Source organism: Oncorhynchus mykiss, chromosome 12 (assembly GCF_057628025.1).
Source record: "Oncorhynchus mykiss isolate SJ-2025 chromosome 12, ASM5762802v1, whole genome shotgun sequence".
NCBI classification, from domain to species: Eukaryota; Metazoa; Chordata; class Actinopteri; order Salmoniformes; family Salmonidae; genus Oncorhynchus; species Oncorhynchus mykiss.
In genome coordinates, this window is record NC_143033.1 from 39,612,889 (window position 1) to 39,639,329 (window position 26,441).

At 42.0% G+C, this 26,441-nt stretch overlaps 1 protein-coding gene across 2 annotated transcripts in view; it reads left to right on the forward strand.

Moving 5' to 3' along the window:
- Window positions 1-26,441, forward strand: part of LOC110537574 (uncharacterized) — a 79,150-nt gene that overhangs the window by 8,889 nt on the left and 43,820 nt on the right. For both annotated transcript variants that reach the window (XM_036937537.2, XM_021623723.3), the window contains exon 3: window positions 11,693-12,267. In XM_036937537.2, coding sequence (XP_036793432.2) covers window positions 11,693-12,267 — 575 coding nt within the window. The remainder of the gene's footprint in view (window positions 1-11,692; window positions 12,268-26,441) is intronic.

Genomic DNA, 26,441 nt, shown 5'->3' on the forward strand with positions numbered 1-26,441 from the left:
CACTCTATGCAGCCCGGAGAGGCAAACTTGGAGTGTGTACACGCAAAATGAATGAAACAAAAGTCTTTCTTGTTGATGGAGGAAACATTGAAACTGTGAATGAGAGTCTTGAAGCATTTGATGCTGTTCTCAATGACATTAAGAATGCTCATGAATCTGTGCTAGAGCTGGTCACAGAGGAGGAACAGGAACAGGAGAGCATTAACAATTATCAACCAAGAATGAGAACTTATGAACATTTCCTGAAAGAGGTGGAAATGTGGGAAAAAAACAGAAGTTGAGCCACAAACGCTCATTGAACCACACGACAGCATTTCCAATGTGTCAAAAACATCAAGTAAAACAAAGTATTCTAAGACTGCTTCCTCAGTGTCCTCTGCACGCCTAAAAGCTGAGGCAGAACGAGCAGCTCTACTGGCTCGCCATGCATCATTACAGGACAAGCATGCATTGGAACTGGAGAAGGCTCAACTGGAACAACAGGAAGTTCAACTGGAACAACCGAAAGCTCAACTGGAACAACAGAAAGCTCAACTGAATGTTAGGATGGAAAAAATGGCACTGGAAACGGACATAGCAGCATATAATGCCAAACTGAAGGTCCTGGAGAGTGTTTAGTCAACTTCTCAATTCCATGATGTGGCAGCCCATTTATTATTATTTTGAGAACCAGGAACCCAAGGTCTATGAGGAACCTGAACGATCACCGGTTGAGTTTGCTGGATTAGGTGCAGTTCCAAAGATTGGAGGACAGAGGAGCCTCTTAAAGAAGAAGTTACAGGTCTGTGAGAGCCAGAAATCGTGCTTGTTTGTAGGTGACCAAATACTTATTTTCCACCATAATTTGCAAATAAATTCATAAAAAATCCTACAATGTGATTTTCTGGATTTTTTTTCTTCTCATTTTGTCTGTCATAGTTGAAGTGTACCTATGATGAAAATCTCTCTCATCTTTTGAAGTGGGAGAACTTGCACAATTGGTGGCTGACTAAATACTTTTTTGCTCCACTGTATATCCTCTCCAAATTGTGTAAACGTTGCACTGCGAAAGACTGCAGAAGACAACTGTGAGAGGTACGATGAAGAGGTGATTCAAACAGTCAAGTCCAACTTCTATGTTGATGACTCCCTCAAGTCAGTGGCCACAGAAGAACAAGCCATAGCTCTCACAAAAAAAACTCAGGGATGTGTGCTCTCAGGGTGGGTTCAACAGCCACACTGTGCTGGCTTCTATCGCTGATGAACACAAAGCCAAGTAGATAAAAGAACTGGACCTGGGCAGAGAAAAGCTGCCTGTTGAAAGAGCGCTTGGAATCCGATGGAACATTGAAAGTGATGCGTTTACCTTCCGAGTCACTGTCAAGAACAGACCCCTTACAAGAAGAGGTATTCTCTCAACTCTCAGCTCTATTTATGATCCATTAGGTTTCCTCGCCCCATTTGTATTAAAGGCAAAGCAAATTCTTCAAGTGCTCTGCAAGCTAAAGTGTGGATGGGACGAAGTCATCCCTGAAGAACACTCTATTTCATGGAAGAGATGGCTCTCAGGGCTGGACCAGCTCTCCAGATTCCAGATAGACAGGTGTATGATGCCTAAGAACTTTGGTCAAGTCAAGACCGCACAGCTGCATCACTTCGGTGATGCAAGTGAACAAGGTTATGGCACGGCACGCTACCTTAGGTTCACAAACAGTATGGAAAAGGTCCACATTGCATTCATACTGGGGAAATCAAGGGTGACTCCACTCAAGCAGATGACAATCCCCAGACTGGAACTTCTCGCACTGCCAATGTTGCTGCAGCGCGAGTGGACAGGATGTTAAGGTTGGAGCTCCAGATTGAACTTGAGGAGTCAACTTTCTGGACAGACTGCCAGTCTGTGCTAAAATACATCTGCAATGATACCAAGAGATTCCATACCTTTGTGGCTAATAGGGTTGCTATGATCTGTGACCTATCGAAAGCAAAACAGTGGAGGTATTTGAACTCCAAACACAACCCAACCGATGATGCCTCAAGAGGATTACATGTTGAAATTTTCCTGAACTCAAAGAGATGGCGCAAAAGACCAGAATTCCTGGAGATAACAGAAACTCAATGGCCGAAAGTCCCCGAGGAGCTTGGCTCCATCCCTCCGGATGATCCAGAGGTGAGAAAAGACATAATCGTAAACAGCACAAGTGTGGAAGAAAAGAGTCCAACCAGCAAACTGATTGAGTACTTTTCAACATGGAACAGCTTGAAGAAAGCAGTTGCCTGGATGCTGAAACTGAAGAGACTTCTTCTACAGTTAAGCCAGAAAATGAAAATTCTCTCACCAACTGATCCAAGATCAGATCAGAGTCTGACAAACTCACTGAAGGAACAAATTGACAAGTTCAAACTGACATTTGGAAAAGAAAGTCTATCTGTGGATGACCTAGATGAAGCAGAAAAGGTCATCATTCAATTTGAGCAACGACAGCACTTTAAATAAGAAATTGCACTAGTTGTGAAAGGAAAACAATGTGCCAAGAGAAGCGACTCAATCTGTAAGCTTGATCCAATTGTTGACAATGACATTCTGAGAGTGGGACGAAGGTTAAGCAAATCTGCTATGCCTACGGAACTAAAGAATCCTATGATCCTGCCCAAAGACTCCTACATCTCCAGACTGATCTTACTCCACATCCATGAACAGGTTGGCCACTCTGGGAGAGGTCACATGCTTTCTAGACTTCACCAGCGATATTGGATACCCTGTGCTAACTCCTTAGCAAGGAAGATCCTTAAGAGCTGTCTTCTGCAGGCGGATGCAAGCTAGAGCTGGAGAACAGAAGATGGCTGACCTTCCACAAGATCGGGTGTCACCTGATTTGCCGCCTTTCACCCATGTGGGCATAGATTACTTCGGCCCCATAGATCTTTACTTGCCTTGTGAGTCGAGCTGTCCATCTAGAAGTTGCTAGTTATCTGGATACTGATTCCTGCATCAATGCCCTGCGCAGGTTCGTCTGTCGAAGGGGCCCAGTAACAAGTATCAGAACAGACAATGGCACCAACATTGTTGGAACACACAGAGAGCTAGGAGAAGCTCTGAAAGAGCTGGATCACAACAATATTCAAAATTAATTACTGAAGGAAGGAGTGACATGGTCATTCAATCCTCCCTCTGGATCCCACCAGAGGGAGGGGAGAGGAGAGGGAGAGGTTGAGAGGTATGGGAGAGGTTGATCCGACTGGTGAGAAATATCCTCTATTCAATCCTTAAAGAGCAAGAAGAAGATGGAAGCAGAAGATGGAAGCAAGTACAATATATCACTGACCTCTTCTGGAAGAGATGGATCAGGGAGTATCTTCCACTTATGCAGGAGCGGAACAGGTGGAACAAAACTAAGAGAAACTTCAGTCCTGGTGACCTTGTGGTCATCGTCGATGACACCGCCCCAAGGAACTCTTGGATAATGGGGTGTGTGGTGGAGGCGTTGCCAGAGGCCAAAGGTCTTGTCCGGAGCGTCATGGTTAAGACTAAGACCAATATCCTACAGAGACCTATCAATAAACTCTGTCTGTTCCTTGAGGCGACGGAGTGACACACACACACACACACACACACACACAGTGCTCCATCTTAGAATCACGTGCACCTCTGATTCGTTGATGTCGTTCTCTTACATTCTTTGATGTCATAGTCATACATTTTTAGACGTCAAACTTGACATTTTTGGAAGTTGAACACCTTTACATTTCAACTCAGACTGAGATCTATGGACTATGTTCCTATATGGCACCTTGTATATTTGTATATAGCTATGAACTGTAATAGTGCTCTTGAATAGAATGTTTTGTGTATTGGCTCTACGTTTGAATATTAAGTAATTGTTGTGCATTCAGTGCAGTCAGCAATTAGGGGCCGGTATGTTAGAGCCGATTTGGACATATTTGTATAAAAGACTGAACATGCCGAGCTCCGTGTACATTTGTGTAATATATTAAATATTAATGTACATGATGAAATATTAAGTACGTACCTTTTATGATTTATATTTACCTGATTGAGATATATTCATTTGTTAGTGTAATTCAGTTTTTGGCCCTTCCCTCTTGCCCATTTATTGTGTTAGGATAAAGGCAGGAAGTTGGGCCTTCGGGGGAGGGAGTCCTTGCTAGATGCGGGAGCGGTATAGTTTTTTGACCATACAGGCATACATACAGACAGGTTGTATTATGTATTTTCCATATCAGGTAGTATGCTTTAAGTTGATTGTAGAATCATTTATTTGTTAGATATAAGAAGAATCAACATTTCTGTTGCACCATATCCCTGGATGTCATTGAATGTTTGGCCGTTTGGAAAACTTGTGTGGACTGTATGCGTACCAAACAACCCCACTTCAGGCTTGGGCAGTGGCTATAGTAAAGAGGAAAGGAAGCTATTACAAGGAGTCTTATGGCTTGGGGGTAGAAGCTGTTTAGAAGCCTCTTGGACCTAGACTTGGCGCTCCGATACCGCTTGCCATGCAGTAGCTAAGAGAACAGTCTATGACTAGTGTGGCTGGAGTCTTTGACATTTTTTTTTGGGCCTTCCTCTGACACTGCCTGGTAAAGAGGTTCTGAATGGCAGGAAGCTTGGCTCAGGTGATGTACTGGGCCGTACGCACCACCCTCTGTAGTGCCTTGCTGTCGGAGGTCAAGCAGTTGACATACCAGGCAGTGATGCAGCCCGTTAAGATGCTCTCAATTGGTGCAGCTATAAAAGCTTTTGAGGATCTGAGGACCCATGCAATATCTTTTAGATTAACTGTGAGGTCCCTCAGTCGAGCTGTGAATTTCCAACACAGATTCAACCACAAAGATCAGGGAGGTTTTCCAATGCCCCTCAAAGAAGGGTAGATGGGTACAAGAAATCTGACATTGAATATCCCTTTGCGCATAGTGAAGTTATTAATTAGACTTTAGATGGTGTATCAATACACCCAGTCACTACAAAGATACAGGTCTCCTTCATAACTCTGTTGCCGGAGAGGAAGGAAACCACTCAGTGATTTCACCATAAGGCCAATGGTGACTTTAACAGAGTTTAATGGCTGTGATAGGAGAACTGAGGATGGATCAACAACATTGTAGTAACTCCACAATACTAACCTAATTCACAGAGTGAAAAGACTGTTGTTGATGCCTGTACTTAATACAAATATTCCGAAGCACGCATCCTGTTTGCAGCAAGGCACTAAAGTAATACTGCAAAAGATGTGACAAAGCAATTAACACTTTCCTGAATACAAAGTGTTATGTTTGGGGCAAATCCAATACAACACATTACTGAGTACCACTCTGCATATTTTCAAGCATAATGGTGGCTGTATCATGTTATAGGTATGCTTGTTGTAATCGTTAAGGACTGGGGAGTTTTTCATGATGAAAAATAAATGAAATGGAGCAAAGCACAGGCAAAATCCTAAAGGAATACCTGGTTCGGTCTGCTTTCCACCAGACACTATGTCAGAAGGTGAGTGTAGCTGGTGCATGAAGTCAGGCGCAGGAGAGCAAAATGAGTGAGCAACGTACCATACTCAAAAAATAAGGCACAAGGTAAACAAATACACTTGACCAATAACCAACGGTAAATATTACACACGGGTGAAAACAGCACCCGTTGAAAAACCAGCCATCAGGAACCGAACTGAACATAGAAATAATCACGCACAACAAACATGGGTGAAACAGAGGGTTAGATACATGAACATGTAATTGGATAATGAAAACCAGGTGTGTAGAAAATAAAGACATAACCAAGGGAAAATGAAAGATGGATCAGCGATGGCTAGAAGACCGGTGATGTCGAACGCCGCCCGAACAAGGAGAGGGACCGACCTCGGCGGAAGTCGTGACACACTGGGAGATGAATTCACCTTTCAGAAGGACAATAACCTAAAACTCACTTCCAAATCTACACGAGATGCTTACCAAGAAAACAGTGAATGTTCCTGAGTGGCCGAGGTATAGTTTGGACTTAAATCTACTTGAAAATCTATGGAAATACCTATCTAGCAATGATCATCGACTAATTTGACAGAGCTTGAAGAATTTTGAAAAGAATAATCGGCAAATGTCGCACAATCCACGTGTGGAACGCTCTTAGAGACTTACCCAGAAAGACTCAGCTGTAATCATTGCCAAAGGTGCTTCTACAAAGTATTGACTCAGGGGTGTGAATACTTAAGGGTGTCTTTCATTTTTAATACACTTTCAAACATCTGTAAAAAACATGTTTTCACTTTGCAATAAAATGAAAATGAATTACTTAAAAATCATACAATGTGATTTTCTGGATTTTTGTTTTAGATTCCGTCTCTCACAGTTGAAGTGTACCTATGATAAAAAATTACAGATCTCTACATGCTTTGTAAGTAGGAAAACCTGCAAAATCGTCAGTGTATCAAATACTTGTTCTCCCCACTGTATATATATAAAAACAATGGAAATATCACATTTAGGGTCGTTCTGTTGGAAGGTGAACCTTCGCGGTAGGGATGGTGCCAGGTTTCCTCCAAAAGTGACGCTTGGCATTGAGGCCAAAGAGTTCAATTTTGGCTTCATCAGACCTTGTTTCTCATGGTTTGAGAGTTCCTTAGGCACCTTTTGGCTAACTCCAAGCGGGCTGTCATTTGCCTTTTACTGAGGAGTGGCTTCCGTCTGGCCACTCTACCATAAAGGCTTGATTGGTGGAGTGCTGCAGAGATGGTTGTCCTTCTGGAAGGTTCTCCCATCTCCACAGAGATGGACCTCTGTCAGGTGACCGTCGGGTCTTGGTCACCTCCCTGACCAAGCCCTTCTCCCCTTATTGCTCAGTTTGGCCGGTCGACCAGCTCTAGGAAGAGTCTTGGTGGTTCCAAACTTCTTCCATTTGAGAATGATTGAAGCCACTGTGTTCTTGGGGACCTTCAATTCTGCAGAAATGTTTTGGTACCCTTCCCCAGTTCTGTGCCTCAGCACAATCCTGTCCCGGAGTTCTACAGACAATTCCTCATGACTTGGTTTTTGCTCTGACATGAACTGTCATATGTGGCACCTGATATGTGTCTGTGTGCCTTTCCAAATCATGTCCAATCAATTGAATTTACCACAGGTGGATTCCAATTAAGTTGTAGAAACAAGGTATGATTAATGGAAACAGGATGCACCTGAGCTCAATTTCAAGTCTCATAGCAAAGGGTCTGAAAACGTATGTCAATAATGTATATCTGTTTTTTATTTTTAATACATTTTCAAACATGTATTAAAACCTGTTTTTTTCTTTGTCATTATGGGGTGTTGTGTGTAGATTGACATGGAAAAACATTTATTTAATCCATTTTTGAATAAGGCTGTAATGTAGCAATGTGGAAAAAGGGAAGGGGTCTGAATACTTTCCGAACGCATCTCCATAGTCCTTTTTGCTAGTGTGACATAATTTTAACATCCTTATTTACAGTGTCATTCATAAACAGGATACCTTCCTTGTAAAAGTTTTTTAAAGAACATTTGTTGTTCCTTTATCAGTAGATTGGATTTTAGACATATCAAATTGTATTTGTCACAAGCGCCGAATACAACAGTGTGTAGACTTTACTGTGAATTGCTTACTCATGAGCCCTTTCCCAACAATGTAGAGTTAAAAAGTAAGAAAAATGTCCTAAAAATAACAATACCAAAACTACAGTGCCTTGCGAAAGTATTCGGCCCCCTTGAACTTTGCGACCTTTTGCCACATTTCAGGCTTCATTTAATTTTTTTGTGAAGAATCAACAACAAGTGGGACACAATCATGAAGTGGAACGACATTTATTGGATATTTCAAACTTTTTTAACAAATCAAAAACTGAAAAATTGGGCGTGCAAAATTATTCAGCCCCTTTACTTTCAGTGCAGCAAACTCTCTCCAGAAGTTCAGTGAGGATCTCTGAATGATCCAATGTTGACCTAAATGACTAATGATGATAAATACAATCCACCTGTGTGTAATCAAGTCTCCGTATAAATGCACCTGCACTGTGATAGTCTCAGAGGTCCGTTAAAAGCGCAGAGAGCATCATGAAGAACAAGGAACACACCAGGCAGGTCCGAGATACTGTTGTGAAGAAGTTTAAAGCCGGATTTGGATACAAAAAGATTTCCCAAGCTTTAAACATCCCAAGGAGCACTGTGCAAGCGGTAATATTGAAATGGAAGGAGTATCAGACCACTGCAAATCTACCAAGACCTGGCCGTCCCTCTAAACTTTCAGCTCATACAAGGAGAAGACTGATCAGAGATGCAGCCAAGAGGCCCATGATCACTCTGGATGAACTGCAGAGATCTACAGCTGAGGTGGGAGACTCTGTCCATAGGACAACAATCAGTCGTATATTGCACAAATTTGGCCTTTATGGAAGAGTGGCAAGAAGAAAGCCATTTCTTAAAGATATCCATAAAAAGTGTCGTTTAAAGTTTGCCACAAGCCACCTGGGAGACACACCAAACATGTGGAAGAAGGTGCTCTGGTCAGATGAAACCAAAAGTGAACTTTTTGGCAACAATGCAAAACGTTATGTTTGGCGTAAAAGCAACACAGCTGAACACACCATCCCCACTGTCAAACATGGTGGTGGCAGCATCATGGTTTGGGCCTGCTTTTCTTCAGCAGGGACAGGGAAGATGGTTAAAATTGATGGGAAGATGGATGGAGCCAAATACAGGACCATTCTGGAAGAAAACCTGATGGAGTCTGCAAAAGACCTGAGACTGGGACGGAGATTTGTCTTCCAACAAGACAATGATCCAAAACATAAAGCAAAATCTACAATGGAATGGTTCAAAAATAAACATATCCAGGTGTTAGAATGGCCAAGTCAAAGTCCAGACCTGAATCCAATCGAGAATCTGTGGAAAGAACTGAAAACTGCTGTTCACAAATGCTCTCCATCCAACCTCACTGAGCTCGAGCTGTTTTGCAAGGAGGAATGGGAAAAAATGTCAGTCTCTCGATGTGCAAAACTGATAGAGACATACCCCAAGCGACTTACAGCTGTAATCGCAGCAAAAGGTGGCGCTACAAAGTATTAACTTAAGGGGGCTGAATAATTTTGCACGCCCAATTTTTCAGTTTTTGATTTGTTAAAAAAGTTTGAAATATCCAATAAATGTCGTTCCACTTCATGATTGTGTCCCAATTGTTGTTGATTCTTCACAAAAAAATACAGTTTTATATCTTTATGTTTGAAGCCTGAAATGTGGCAAAAGGTCGCAAAGTTCAAGGGGGCCGAATACTTTCGCAAGGCACTGTATATACAAAGAGTACCGGTACCGAGTCAATCTACAGGGGTATAAGGTAGTTGAGGTAATATGTACATGTCGGTAAGGGTAAAAGTAACCAGGCAATCAGGAAAGATAATAAACCGAGTAGCAGCAGCTTGTGTGTGTGTGTGTGTGTGTTGGCGTGTCAGTGTAGTATGTGTGAGTGTGCATAGAGCCGGTGCAAGAGATTCCGTAACAAATAAAAAGGGGCTCAATGCAAATAGTCAGGGTAGCCATTTGATGAACTGTTCAGCAGTCTTATGGCATGGAGGTAGAAGCTGGAGCCTTGTCGTCCCAGACTTGGCACTACGGGACTGCTTGCAGTGCGGTAGCAGAGTCTTTGACAATTTTTAGGTCTTTCCTCTGACACCGCCTACAATTTTATGACCACTTTTATGGAATTATTCTCATTTTACCATGAGGCGTAGAGAAACATTTTCAATTCTACAGCTAATTTCCTGCAGTTCTACGTATTTTGTCATAGGGTGGAGAGAAATGTTTTCATTTTTTAATGTGATAGCTGAGTGAGATTGACTAACAAAATCAATTGGGACAACCCGGTCGGTAATTCAACCATGATAGCTGGCTAGACTAAGTTACCAATCTAAAATATGTTAGCTGACATGGGCTAATTGAGTGACTGTGGTTGGAGGAACTTGATAATAAAACATTTGTAAAAAAAATAGTTAGCTTCCTCATTCATAATGTCCTTTGGTGAGATAAGGATTTCTCTGTCGTTTTTTTAAAAGATAACTTAATCCTGAATATGTTACTCAAACTCCTTTTGTTTTGAGTCTAGATTATTCATTGCTTCTGTAGTACATTTTAGAGCCCGACCAATATGGGATTTTTGGATCGGTTACCGATTTCCGATTTTAGGACGGAAATATTCACGATAACCGATATCTGCCGATATTTTTAATCATTGTCGCTAGAATAAAATGAAAAATTCTGTATGGATTGTGGTTAAAACAGCCCTACAAAGCTAATTAGAAATCTGCTAAAATTTTAGGAGCACCAGAAATGATATGTTTTTTTGTATCCAGATTTTCATATCATCATACCGTTCTTCTCTCATCCAGGGATTTATGCTATTCCCGGCATAGCGCACAAGGGGCGCTAAAAACGCAAGAAAGGACCATTTACCAGAACGCTAACAAAACTAGCACAAACTAATAGTGAAATCATGTAAACCCAGTTAGCTAAATGCTAACAAGCAAAAACGAACAAAACTAATTGCAAAGTCTGGCAAATCCAGCTCATAAAGTTACACAGCATAGCTAGTAGTTACTGAATGTCATTTTCGGTGAGTGTGGACATTTACAAGCTAAAGTGAACGAGAGAAATTAACAAAGGTTTGATGCATGCTTGTTTGGGGGTGGAGTTCATTAGAATAATAGCCAGTGTGTAGAATAACACCCAAACATGCAAAGGAGAATATTACATTTTTCTACCTTTGTGTACCTATTTAGGATACATCACCATGAAGGGAATGACATTCATATTACACATTTCTGTATAGTACAGATCAAGGACCCATGATGTCATTCTGTTACCTTCATTCTATTATCGGGTGTTGATCCACTTCACTTACTCTAGTTCAATAACCAAAATAGATTTTTTCAAACTCCAGGTCTCATGTCATAGCTAGCACCCCATTCTTTCTGCAGACATCTTTGAATCATAATTTGGAGTAGATATTTAAGAATTTATGGAACATAACAATAACATCACATAAAAAAAACTTAAGGAGATTTTACTGTCATTCTGTTACTAAACTTTGCATCTGCACTGTTCCTCAAGTAAATGTGTCTTAGTCAAATTGTCAGTGGCAATTGTTAAAAGTAGACTTCTGCATATAGGTGTGTGGTTTATTAAACTTTGCAATCCATAGTTTTTGCTTGGCATACATTTTGTGTTAAAATGTTAGTCTCAGCGTCACTCTGTTAATGTGGAATTGCCCAAATGCATGTGGTGCTCTTTTCCCTCTGTATGACTCATCGGTTCACATGGCTATCTGCGGGGACATGCGTATGTGCAACAAGCTGTAAACAAGGGCTCTATCTCATTTACGACCCTGGCTGGCTGCTGCGGTGCTGAGAGGGTTAACCGCATTGTGGGCAGGGCTATGGGGGAGGGGAGAGATGTGTGCTCCATAGACACATTTGCATTAGAGTGCCGCTGCTGCTTCTGCTATAGAGGGCACAGCCGATGGAATGAGAAAGAGTTTACCGGAATTTCACAGGAATCTTACTCCTCTCTCGCCCCCTGTTCTACATTTTTGCCAGGGTGCTGCTGTGCAATGCTGTGTCAGCGGCAAGCCTGCTGCTGAGAAAGTTAATCTTATTTGCTCTCACACACCCCTCTCTCATTCTGTGTCATTCTCTTGTGGTTCCAGGCATTCCAAGGCACGGAAGAAAAGGGAGACGGAAGAGAGGAAGGAGTGCCAGGAGAGGCACTGGAGGACGAAGAGAGAGAGAGAAAGGAGAAAGGAGGAGAGGGCAGCAGCAGCATATTGGACGATGCTGGGGGGTCCTCCGAGGACCAGCCCCTCGTCCCGCCCCCCTCAGTGGACTCCCCTTGCTCTCCGGTGAGCCCCCTGGGGCCCGGCTCTCCCACACCTCCTCCCCCTTTAGATGCCTTCTTCAGGAGACTAGGGAGTTTGTTCCACTTCAAGGCTGAACCAACCAGAGGAGCCCAGCCGCAGGAGGAACAGCAGCAGGCAGAGGAGGGAGGAGAAGGACAAGAGGAGGAGGAGAAGACAGCATTAGCAGTGGTGTCTGTTGAGCCAGACCTCTCAGGAATGACATGTGGTGCAGAGGTGGACCAGGACCACTGTGACTCTGCTGGGAGGCTGACGGGAAATAAGGACACTCGGCACACAGAGACAGAGGACAGGAGAGAGGGAGCGTCTGACTTACCTGGTGTAGCGACGTCCACACGGAGTCAAACGCACACAGACCTGGAGAAACCGTGAGTACTGTACTTCCTTCACATGCATGCGTTTGTGTTTATGTCTGCATGCGCTTGTGTGCGTGCATTCATGAGTGTGTGTGTAATGGTTGAAGGGAGACAACTCCCTTCAATGTTGATCTATGTAATTGTCAATGTATGTGAACAACAAACAAGCCATATTTTTGTTAATCCCAAGCCTCAGTTTCTCTTAAAGAGGTATGAACTTCAAAGGCAGCCTTAGCGGATCTGCTAGGAATTAGCACTAATGGTGCCCGGCCTGGAATCTACAGTACATTCGAAAAGTATTCAGACTCCTTTCCTTCTTCCACATTTTGTTACGTTACAGCCTTATTCTGAAATTGCTAGGGGGCACTATTTTTATGTTTGGAAAAATAACGTTCCCTAAGTAAACGGCCTATTTCTCAGGACCAGATGCTAGAATATGCATATAATTGACAGATTAGGATAGAAAACACTCTAAAGTTTCCAAAACTGTCCAAATATTGTCTGTGAGTATAACAGAACTGATATTGCATGCGAAACCCTGAGAAAAATCAAACCAGGAAGTGGCTTCTATTTTGAAAACTCCATGTTCCATAGCCTCCCATTGCTCCATTTAAAGGGATATCAACCAGATTCCTTTTCCTATTGCTTCCTCAAGGTGTCAACAGTCTTCAGACATAGTTTCAGGCTTTTATTTTGAAGAATGAGTGTGAACGACCACATTGCGTAAGTGGATAGGTGGGGGCTCTCAGAGTGAGTTGTGAGCAAAAGAGAAAGGCGGCCATTGTTACTCCCGGTCCTAGTGAAAAGCCAACTGTCCCGGTTGATATATTATCGAATAGATATTTGAAAAACACCCTGAGGATTGATTATAAAAAACGTCTCACATGTTTCTGTCAACATTATGGATATAATTTGGAATTTTTGTCTGTGTTGTCGTGACTACTCTTACCGGTGGATTCCTGGGCATAACGCACCAAACTAACGGAGGTATTTGGATATAAAAAATATCTTTATGGAACAAAAGGAACATTTGTTGTCTAACTGGGAGTCTCGTGAGTGAAAACATCCGAAGATCATCAAAGGTAAACGATTAATTTGATTGCTTTTCTGATTTTCGTGACCAAGTTAACTGATGCTAAGTGTACTTATTGTTTTGTCGAGCGATCGATAAACTTACACACGCTTGTATTGCTTTCGCTGTAAAGCGTTATTTCAAAATCTGAGACGACAGGTGGATTAACAAAAGGCTAAGCTGTGTTTTGCAATATTGCACTTGTGATTTCATAAATATTAATATTTTCTAGTTATATTATTTGACTGTGGCGCTATGCTATTCAGCGTTGCTGATGACAATTATCCTGGATCCGGTATGGGTGGTTCAGAAAGGTTAAATACATTTTTTCCCTCATCAATCTACACACAATACCCCATAATGACAAAGCAAAAACAGGTTTTTAGACACTTTTGCAAATAATGATTAAAAACTAAACACCTTATTTATGTAAGTATTCAGACCCTTTGCTATGAGACTCAAACTTGAGCTCAGGTGCATCCTATTTCCATTGATCATCCTTGAGATGTTTCCACAACTTGATGGGAGTCTGTGGTAAATTCAATTGATTGGACATAATTTGGAAAGGCACACGCCTGTTTATATATGGTCCCACAGTTGACAGTGCATGTCAGAGCAAAAACCAATCCATTAGGTCAAAGAAATTGGCCTTAGAGCTCAGAGACAGGATTGTGTTGAGACACAGATCTGGGGAAGGGTACCAAAACATTTCTGGAGCATTGAAGGTCCCCAAGAATACAGTGGCCCCCATCATTCTTAAATGGAGCCACCAAGATCCTTCTAGAGCTGGCCCCCAGGCCATACTGAGCAATTGGGGGAGAAGGGCCTTGGTCAGGGAGGTAACCAAGAACCCGATGGTCACACTGACAGAGCTCCAGAGTTCCTCTGTGGAGATGGGAGAACCTTCCAGAAGGACAACCATCTGCAGCACTCCACCAATCAAGCCTTTATGGTAGAGTGGCCCGATGGAAGCCACTCCTCAGTAAAAGTTACATGACAGCCTGCTTGGAGTTTGCCAACAGGGACCTAAAGGACTCTCAGACCATGAAAAAGCAAGACTCTCTGGTCTGATGAAACCAAGATTGAACTATTTGGCCTGAATGCCAAGCGTCACGTTTGGAGGAAACCTGGCACCATCCCTACGGTGAAGCATGGTGATGGTAGCATCCTGCTGTGGGGATGTTTTTCAGCGGCAGGGACTGCGAGACAAGTCAGGATCGAGGGAAAGATGAACAAAGCAGAGTACAGATAGATCCTTGATGAAAACCTGCTCAGGACCTCAGACTGAGGTAAAGGTTTAAAAGGACAACGACCCTAAGCACACAGCCAAGACAATGCAGAAGTGGCTTCGGGACAAGTCTCTGAATGTCCTTGAGTGGCCCAGCCAGAGCCCGGACTTGAACCTAATCGAGCTTGAGGGTATCTGTAGGGAAGAATACAGGTGTGCCAAGCTTGAAGCGTCATACCCTGGAAGACTCGTGGCTGTAATCGCTGCCAAAGGTGTTTCACAAAGTACTGAGTAAAGGGTCTGAATAGTTATGTACAGTGGACTCCAAAATTACTGGCACCCTTAACTGGCAATGCACAAACAATACTTAAAAATATATAAACAATATAATTAAAGAGAAACTCAAAATACCAAAATGTGAGAAATACTGTACTTTATTAATGTTTCAATGGAACCCACCAAAATCATCTGATTTAAAAAAAATCAATGTCCTCAATCAATGTTTTACAATTTATGGCACCCTTAAAGAGTTTTGTAAATAACATCTACCAAAATTAAACCAGGAGTTAAATTCCACTTATTTAAGTCTTAAGGAACTATATTGAGCCATTACATCACTTCCTGTTTCACTAGGGTATAAAAATGAGGTAACACACATGCAGTATCCCTTTTGTCATCCAACCATGAAGAAAACAAAATAACTGGCAGTTCAAAAGAGACAGATGGTCGTAGACCTTCATAAATCTGGTAATGACTACAAGAAGATCCACAAACGATTGAATATACCACTGAGCACTGTCAGGGCAATTATTAAAACTTTCAAAAGATATGGAACAGTTGAAAACCTCACGGGTAGAGGACGCAAATGCATGTTGCCCTCCAGGATAGGGAGGAAGATGGTGAGATAAGCAACAAAATCCCCAAGAATCACTGTGAATGAATTGCAGGCGTTGGTGGCGTCTTGGGGTGACCAGGTTTCAAAAAGCACCATCTGATGCCACCTCCACAACCACAGGCTCTTTGGAAGGGTTGCCAGAAGAAAGCACTTTCTGACCCCAAGACACAGATGCGAGCGCTTGGAGTTTGCCAAATGTCATTTAAATTATGACTGGAAGAAGGTGCTCTGGTCAGATAGAGAATCGGCATGTTTGGCTTCAAGACAGAGATGCATACAAGGAGAGGCACCTCATACCCATGGTGAAATATGGTGGTAGGTCAGTGATGTTTTGGGTCTGTTTTAATTAATGAATTCCACCAAGTATCCGGCAATTTTGGCTGACAATCTGGTTGCCTCTGCCAGAAGGCTGGGACTTTCCAACAAGACAATGACCCAAAACATACCTCAAGTCCCACACAGAAATGGTTCTGTGACAACAAAATAAATGTTCTGCCATCTCAGTCGCCGGACCTCAATCTAATCGAAAACCTGTGGGCTGTTGAAGAGGGCAAACCCAAGAATGCGAATGATCCTGAAAGGATCTGCATAGAGGAATGGTCCAAAATCCCTCCAAATGTGTTCCTTAACCTTGTCAAACATTACAGGAAACGACTCCATGCTGTTATCCTTGCCAGAGGTGGTTGCACTAGGTACTAAATGAGGAGTGGCAATAATTATGAAACCTTGATTTTGGTGATATTTATTTTGTATTAAATAATTGTATGATTTTGGTTGGTTCCATTGAAACATAAATAAAGTACAGTATTTCTCACATGTTGGTATTTTGAGTTTATCTCTATAATTATATTATTTATATTTTTTAAAGTATTGTTTGTGCAGTCAGGGGTGCCAGTAATTTTGGAGCCCATTGTAAATGTGATTATGAGGTATTGTCATTATGAGGTATTGATGAGGTTAATTTTAGAATAAGGCTGTAATGTAACAAAATGTGGAAAAAATCAAGGCGTCTGAATACTTTCCGAATGCACTGTATTCCAGAGGTCTATGGTGGCTCTTGGCATGGGTGTTAGCTCACCTTGGCACCAGTGATGGGCACCGCGTGGGCAGGGGCTTGCGGACGGGCACCATCCCGATATGGATCCTTACACCATCACATGGTGGGATGAATGAACCCTCAAGGCATCACATAATGTTTGGGATACAACAGGCCTGTGTAGTGACACCCATACTGTTTGACAGTGCTGGCTTTCATGTGGCTACCAAACCAGAAGTAGGACAAAGTCCCACCAGATACTGATCTACAATCAGTTTAGCATTTCCTCCCTAATGGTTAAAGTTAGTATTTGGGGGGATGGTAAACTGATCCTAGATCTGTACCTATGAAGACGTTGGGAAATCTAGGGCATTTCTATGGTTGCTGCTACACTTGAAGGAAAGGAGATGGGCTCTGGGATCATATTAGGATAATGCTAACAGATTAGCAGGCAGCTTTATGTAAATCCTCAGCCAGTTAAAAAAAGAAGGAGCCTTTCACTTAGATCAAATCCTCCTCGGTTACCTCAGGTCCCCCCCATGGAGAAAACCACTCGTTTGTGTAGCTAACCGGTCATCCAAATGGCTTTGTCTAAACAAAGGACACATTGCATTCAGAGGGATAGGTTACCAAGGTCAGTTGGATGTGCTTCACGGGTACAGTGGCTGATGGGAGCAGTATAGATAAGAGAGGCTACTGCCAGTACAGCAGGTACGTGCTATTTAGCAGTAGACAATGAGCTGTCACTACACCATTGAACACAAATCAAGCTAGTACTCAGAAGGGACCACATATTCTTCCTGGAGACTCTTCTCAAACCTGAATACTGTTGGTCAGTGACCTAAAGAAGCAGTTTATTTTGATTTTTTGGTTCCTCATTAACTTTTGCAGAAGCAGCAGCTACTCTTCCTGGGGTCCACAAAAAGCAACATACGCATCAAAACACTGATACACTAATAGACAAGCACAGTCATACAAATGTAAAAATCAAACAATATACAAACAATATAACAACAAAAATGGTGTGTTAGTGTGTTTGTTTGTCCCCTCACAGTCCCTGCCATTCACTATGGTGTGTGTGTGTGTGTGTGTGTGTGTGCACGTGTGTACATGGGTTGTGTGTATTTGTGTGTCCCCACAGTCTCCACCGTTCATTATGGTGTGTACGTGTACATGTGTGTGTTTTTGCCCACATTGGTAGCTGGGTCTCAGAGGAACAGCTGTGACAGACAGTGGCAGTGTGGGGCTGCGTATGCTAGGGTGTCACACATGGGACTCTCTCTCTCACTCTCTCTCTCTCTCCCTGTCTCTCTTTCTCTCCCTCTTTTTCACTTTGTCTCACTCCCTCTCTCTCTTTTTGTCTCTCCCTATCTCTGTCTGTGACCTCTGGGCTGTTTTAACACCCTGTCCGTGCCAATATCAGCCAGGAGTGATTTTTTTCCCATGTCTCCAAATATACCAGGCCACAACAAGAGCTGGGGAGTGTTTGAGGTAGAGGCAGATTCTTTCCTGATGTTCGGTTTCTCTGAGGCTTGAGTTTGGAGTAACTTTACAGATTATGTTGGACTTGAAATGTTCCTCTTAAATGCTGTATTTAAGTGCCTGTTAGGGTTTTTAGCCTGTGGTTATTTAGGTTGGCACAAAGGTGGACAGACAGAGTTGTCCCTGGACCCTGTAGTGCATCTCTACCCTCTGCCCATCAGCTCAAATTACTTTGATGTGCACGTGTGTATCAGCATTGAGAGGTGACCATGACTATGCACAACACACACACCAGGGTTTCCATTAGCTGGTACAGTGGCTTGCGAAAGTATTCACCCCCTTGGCATTTTTCCTATTTTGTTGCTTTACAACCTGGAATTAAAATTGATTTTTTTTGGCAGTTTTTATCATTTGATTTACACAAAATGCTTACCACTTTAAAGATCCAAAATATTTTTTCTTGTGGAACAAACAAATAAGACAAAAAAAGCCCCCCCCCCCCAAAGTCAATACTTTGTAGAGCCACCTTTTGCAGCAATTACAGTTGCAAGTCTCTTGGGGTATGTCTCTATAAGCTTGGCACATCTACCACTGGGATTTTTGTCCATTCTTCAAGGCAGAACTGCTCCAGCTCCTTCAAGTTAGATGGGTTCCGCTGGTGTCCATCAATCTTTAAGTCATACCACATATTCTCAATTGGATTGAGGTCTGGGCTTTGACTAGGCCATTCCGAGACATTTAAATGTTTCCCCTTAAACCACTCGAGTGTTGCTTTAGCAGTATGCTTAGGGTCATTGTCCTGCTGGAAGGTGAACCTCAGTCCCAGTCTCAAATTCTGAGAGTCTGAAAAAGGTGTCCCTCAAGAATTTCCCTGTATTTAGCGGCCATCCATCATTCCTTCAATTCTGACCAGTTTCCCAGTCCCTGCCGATTAAAAACATCTCCACTGCATGATGCTGCCACCACAATGCTTCACTCTGGGGATGGTGCTCTTGGGGGGATGAGAGGTGTTGGGTTTGTGCCAGACATAGCATTTTCCTTGATGGCCAAAAAGCAACATTTTTGTCTCATCTGACCAGAGTACCTTCTTCCATATGTTTGGGGAGTCTCCCACATGCCTTTTGGCAAACACCAAATGTGTTTGCTTATTTTTTTCTTTAAGCAATGTTTTTTTTCTGGTCACTCTTCCGTAAAGCCCAGCTCTGTGGAGTGTATGGTTTAAAGTGGTCCAATGGACAGATACTCCAATCTCCGCTATGGAGTTTTGCAGCTCCTTCAGGGTTATCTTTGGTCTCTTTGTTGCCTCTCTGATTAATGCCCTTCTTGCCTGGTCTGTGAGTTTTGGCTGGCGGCCCTCTCTTGGCAAGTTTGTTGTGGTGACATATTATTTTCATTTTTTAATAATGGATTTAATGTTGCTCAGTGGGATGTTCAAAGTTTCTGATTATTATTTTTTTAACCCAACCTTGATCTGTACTTCTCCACAACTTTGTCCCTGACCTGTTTGGAGAGCTCCTTGGTCTTCATGGTTCAGCTTGCTTGGTGGTGCCCCTTGCTTAGTGGTGTTGCAGATTCTGGGGCCTTTCAGAACAGATGGATGGTGTGTGTGTGTGTGTGTGTGTGAGATCATGTGACACTTACTGTAGATTGCACACAGGTGGACATTATTTAACTAATTATGTGACTTCTGAAGGTAATTGGTTGCACTAGATCTTATTTAGGGGCTTCATAGCAAAGGGGGTGAATACATATGCATGCGCCACTTTTCCGTTTGTTATTTTTTCACATTACTTAGTTAACAACTTCCATTGTTAACTAAGTAAAAATACATAAAGCCTACAAATAAAAACACTAGAAATTATACTAATGAAAATTCAATCACATTCATCTCTCTACTACTAACTACTCAGGTATTTTATGACGTGTCAACTGGATACATGGGATCATCAGATGATGATAGTTTGCTTTTTCACACCAAGGCTTGGTGATTATCGAGGGGGAGATTGTTGGAATGATTTTTCAAATATGCCTACTGTGAGGAACTATTAGGCTATCATTCACAAAAAAAACAGACTTCGTTGACTTACTGTGTGAGGTGAAGAAAGAATTACTGAGAAGCTCAGCTTATTAGTGGTGGACATGGTGAGTTAAAACAGTCAGAAATCAAACAAATTGGCACTTTCCTACATTTGCGCGCAGCAGGCCAGGTAGTCTACTTCAATGCGTGTTCAGGCGTGCACGCTCCCTCAACATTAACAAGACAGAGAAACCAGACCCATGCTCGTTGCTTACATGGAGTAGACAAAAGACAATGAAAAATGTACCGGTCAACCTCTAGTAAATCTTTGTTTTCATTTCAACAAATTACTATCTCTGATGTGCTAGATGCCTTGCTTATGATTGATGTTAATAAAAATCCACTGGAGCTGATATGCTCGATCCATTTTTGCTGAAGCTCTCTGCCCCCCTGATTGCTGAATCATTAACCCATATTTTTAACCTGACGATTATATCTGGTACTATCCCCAAGGTTTGGAAGGCGGCCCATGTAGTTCCCCTTCACAAAGGTGGTGACCCTTGTGACCTAAATAATTATCGGCCTATTTCTAAACTTTCTTGCCTAGCTAAAATATTATAATCCTTGATTCATTTGCTTATCTTTGAAATGTATTCTAAGTGTACACCAGTCAGGTTTTAGACCAGGTCATAGCACTATCTCTAGTGCATCCCTAGTTATAAATGACGTGGTTAACTGTATGGATAAAAGGCAACATTATGCTGCCTCCTTCATTGACCTGTAAAAGGCTTTCGGTAATGTTGATCACTCACTGCTAATTCAGAGGCTTTCCTCAATTAGCTGAGATCAGGCTTCATGTAAATGGTTTAAAAATTACTTGACAGATAGAACTCAATTTATATCTACTGATGGTGTTAAATCAGATTTCCTGAATATTACAAAAGGTGTCCCGCAGGGGTCGATTCTAGGTCCTGTACTTTTGACTGTTTACATTAACAATGTCTCCAAAAAATATTGTAACCAGCGCTTACTTGTATGCCAATTATGCTGGTGTATGCTATTGCCCCCACAGTTGACCAGACTCTATCGGAACTACAGTCTGCCTTCATCATATTACAGAAACTTGATTGACCTGAAATTAGTACTAAATGCAGGTAAAACTAAGTATATGTTCTTTAGAGCGCATAAAAATAAGTCTAATGATTTAAGCATATGTACTTTGGATGGTGTCCAAATTGATCATGTCCGTGGTTACAAAAATCTAGGCATCTGGATAGATGAAAAGCTGTCTTTTTAAAAAGCATATTGATGAGTTAGTTAAGAAGCTGAGGGAAAAAAAGAGGATTCTTCCATAGAAATAGGTCCTGCTACTCGCTAAATAGTAGACATCGGTTATTCAGTTGACGTACCTATCGGTCAAATACTATGGTGACATCATCTATATGAACGCAGCTGCCACTTCATTAAAACCGTTAGATGCAGTTGATCATAGCGCACTGCGGGCAACAATTTTAGTACTCACCACTGCATTCTCAACCAGAAAATTGGTTGGCCTTCTTTGATGTCACTTAGGTTGATACATTGGTATGTTTTCATTTACAGTTGAAGTGGGAAGTTTACATACACCTTAGCGAAATACATTTAAACTCAGTTTTTCACAATTCCTGACATTTAATCCTCGTAAAAATTACCTGTTTTAGGTCAGTTAAGATCACCACTTTATTTTAAGAATGTGAAATGTCAGAATAATAGTAGAGAGAATGATTTATTTAATATTTGATTTCTTCCATCACATTCCCAGTGGGTCAGAAGTTCACAACACTCAATTCATATTTGATAGCATTGCCTATAAATTGTTTAACCTGGGTCACATTTTTCGGGTAGCCTTCCACAAGCTTCCCACAATACTTGTGGACTTGTCATGCACCTAACCAACTTGCCAAAACTGTTGTTTGTTAACAAGAAACGTGTGGAGTGGTTGAAAAACAAGTTTTAATGAGTCCAACCTAAGTGTATGTAAACTTCCGACTTCAACTGTGTAAAGCCCTTTTACAAAAAGTCCCACTGTACCAAACATCATTACTAAACTTTACACATGATTTACCACACCCAGTCTCAGGGATTGCCATCTCTGGAAATTAATTTTGTCTCTAATGAGTTGGGTAAATCAGCTTTTAGTTGTCTTGCACCTTTATTAAAAAAATATCTTTAAAATGTTCTTAAATTTGATGTTCGGGTGCCTCTAGGGCGGAGTTCCCCAACTGGCGGCCAAATTTGGCCCGCAGGTGGTTTTATTTGGTCCCCCCAAGGTTTCTGACCTCCCCAATAACAACAAAAAATTGTTGGTGTTACGTCCGTCGTTAGGAGACCAAGGTGCAGCGTGGTAGGCGTACATTTGACTTTATTTTCAAATGACACCAAAAAAAACTACAAAATACAAACAAACGTAAAGTTCTGTAGGCTCCACAGCAACTATGCAAAAACAAGATCCCACAAACTAGGGTGGAAAACAGGCTTTCTAAGTATGATTCCCAATCAGAGACAATGATAGACAGCTGCCTCTGATTGGGAACCCTACCCGGCCAACAAAGAAATAGAAAACTAGAATGCCCACCCAAATCACACCCTGACCTAACCAAATAGAGAAATAAAAAAGCTCTCTAAGGTCAGGGCGTGACAGTTGGACATTTAAAAAAACTGTAAAAACACCAGGAAATCAGCACCAAGTGATTTTTATTTGGCAAATCTGGTCCCAAGTAGTTCCACGCATATTAGAGGGACATGTGATCATATCCAAATGTAAGCAAGGTTTGAAGTTATTATGTTTTAGTCAAATATTATATCTGTTTGAGCTTCTTGTGGTCAATTTGCAGTCTACAAAATTTTTGTAATTATGTTCCAGCCCCGGCCATCCACTCAAAGTAAAAAACGGCCTGTGGCTCAGTCTAGTTGTTGACCCCTGCTCTAGGGCAATTCAGAAAGCTGATTGAGGACCTTATTACTGATAAATGTGTTAGTTTTTGATGACCTTGTTTTTCTTTCTGCTTGCATTTTGTATTTTGTATTTTTTTTAAAGCCACGGCTTTTGTGGCACGATGGGTAACGATGCTTCGAGGGTAACTGTTGTCGATGTGTGCAGAGGGTCCCTGATTCGAGCCTAGGTAGGGGTGAGGAGAGGGACAGAAGTAATACTGTTACATGTGTCAATGACAAACTCTCCAAACAACGTTTCCACTCCGAGAATCAAAACGGTAAATGACTGTAGGCCTAATTAATAATACAATTAATTTACAGAAATTAATGTATCCAAATGACGGGGATTAACGGTACATTTACTACTGGTAACCTATGTAATGGGGAATTATACACAGTTATATTTGATTTAACCTTTATTTAACTAGGCAAGTCAGTTAAGAAGAAAATCTTATTTTACAATGATGGCCTACCCCGGCAAAACCCTCCCCTAACCCGGACGACACTGGGCCAATTGTGCGCCGCCCAATTGTGCGCCGCCCAATGGGACTCCCGATCACGGCTGGTTGTGTGATACAGCCCGGGATCAAACTAGGGTCTTTAGTGACGCCTCTAGCACTGAGACACAGTGCCTTAGACCGCTGCGCCACTCGGGAGCCCCAAATGAAACAATAAATGTGCAAGAATTGGCTGGAGACAGCTGAGCGCATGCATTTTGGAGAGAGAATGCTATAGGCTATCTTTGCCAATCACCCCTCCCCTTCTTCTTGTCTCAACATTTAAAATTATACTCAAGACACATTATCTTCACACATAGTTGAGATGTGTTTCACTGACATCCGCAACTCAATAATCAGCTAGGCCTTTTGCCACACACGCTGCCTATGAAAGACTTCCTCTTCCTCATATGCCATTTCTCTCCTGTTCTGTTTGTTTTCGTATACATTTTCTTTCGTTGTCCACAATCCTAGTCATATTAGCAACCCATCCTAGTTGTGGCATCTTTAGATTCACCCTCTTTCTACATTTCTAAGGACATTTTTATTTCGTTCATGTACCACTCACATCAGGTGCACTGTTTAGAATTGGTGTTTTCCCCCGAATTGCATTTTGGCAAATGTTTTAAAATAACATTTTATTGTCTGCTTCATTACAGGAGTTACATGTTCTGTTAAGATGAATTACCGTAATGTAAATGTGATTTCTGTCATTCTGATCACTGTGGGTGGACACCTTAATGGGTTACGCACCCAATGAATATGGATTCGGTATATTTCTCAAATGGCCGGTAAATTAAACATTTCCCGTCACCCTGACACACACAAACACACACACACACCTGGCCCCTAAGCTCGTTATCAAACACTATTAGGTATGCAAAATTATACCGCCAACCACTGCACTATTACATTTTCCACACAGTATGTGTAAAAGTGATGGCTTATCGAATATTGAACAAATCCAGGCATTAGGTGCCCATTGAAATGCATTAGCCTGTTGATTTCAATATGGATGGACAGCAAGGCAGATGGATGGAATTTCATTTCCTTAGAAAGTTAACTGCCCCGCCCATCCATAGCCTAGAACAGGGATCATCAACTAGATTTTTCTTCTTCTATGTAATATTTTTTGAATACTTGGGGGGCCAAAAAAAACCCCCTGAGGACCAAATTTGGGCCGCGAGATGGGGAACTCTGGCCTATAGCCTACTCTATTTAATTGATACCACATACCTATTCTTGCACGCCCATCTAGGAGAGGAGAGGTAGGCTTCTGAACTTGAAGCAGCAATAAGGATGAGAGCATGCACTTTCTCTTGAGCTACATTTTACATATAGGTTTAGGCTTGGGCGGTATCCAGATTGTCATACCTTCATACCAACCTTGTGCCATACAAGGATATTCGGTAATACCAGCACTGAACACAAGGGGACGCTATTTTCAAACCCCACTGAGCCTTTTTAATCTGAAGGTTAGCTAACAAGTACATGTAAAATCCCATAGAAAATGCTAACCAAATGCTATCAAGTGCATTGCAAACTTTTATACAGTCTCTGACCTAAAGTATTTGCAGGACAGACATCCCAGCTCTTAAAGTTCTACAAGTAACTAAAAAATGCTACTCACAGTTTGCTGCACACACCAAACAAATATTAGGAAGAGAAAAAGAAAGAGGTGTGTAGAGTGAGAGAGGGACGAGATAGACCGGCAGAATTGTCATTGAAGGTGAAGCTGCTTTTCACTCGCTGGGTGAAGAAGTAGGCCAAACAACAATTATATTCATAGCACAGCAATTAACTACAGGAGAGTGGAGTTGCCACTCAGATGGCTGGGGCTGACGCTGGGGAACCAAATGAAATGAAAATAAATTAAATGGAGGATGTTGAGTTTTGTCCTGAAGGGATGTAAGAAGGGAAATGTAACAGCAAGGTTTGCAGAGGAGGGAAACATCCGAGTGCAACAAGGAAATGAAGAACGCTACTTGATTAAATAGGGGATTGGAAAGCACTGTCTGGGCCAATAGTTATCAAACACCAGTGGATTCTCCTCATCGCACATACGCAATGTCCATGAGCTAGAAATAGAATGAGAGATGAAAGGGAGAGAGTGGGAGCGAGCGAGAGGGGAAAGAGAGAGAGAGGAAGAGACATTGTTTTTCTCGGAGGGGAGCTGCTGTTTGAGATAAGCCACCGACCGATAACTAAAGACAGACCACAGCAGACCAGAAAACCCACAGCGTACACACACACCAAAGGACATGCAGCATCGAGTCCGCAGACAGCATACCAGACATTCACACCACAGTCCATACACCATTGAATCCACATACACGACACACCATGAAGGACACCCTTGTATACTTGTGTCATGAAGGCATGTTACATTTATCTAGCTGCTACTGAAGGTCATTCCAACATTCCTACAAAGTATGCCATATTTGTGAGATGAAAATCACTGAAACTGAGGGGGAAACATTTCATTGCAATGTTTCACACTCATTCTGGCAACTATGCTATACATGTTGTAGATGCTGGCTTTTGATTGAAAATGAATGTTTTGTGCCACCTCAAGACTCAAAACACAAGAGCAGTTGACTTCTGAAAGTTGAGCATGACTTTGAAAGTCTTGTTACTGCAGGAGATGAACTAGTAGCTTATTTAGAAGCTTATTTTAGAGCACAAATCTTACAGGGCTACATTCTTTGACAATGGTTTCTTGTGATTCCGCCAGTTCTGTCATTGAGTCATGGTAATATGTAGGCTGGGTGTGTATTCAGGAAGCCAGAGAGAGCAGGATAATTGTCCAGTGCAGGCTAGGGTGCCTGGTTATTGTGTGGGTGGGTGGGTGGGTGGGGGCGTCTGGCTCTAGCTAAGCCCCCCTGGCAGCCAGTCAGTTACTGGTGCTAAGTCAGGGTGGGGAGGCTATGCATGGAAACACAGGAATCTTGATTCTTTGACACTAGAGCGTGCTTACGTGCTCACA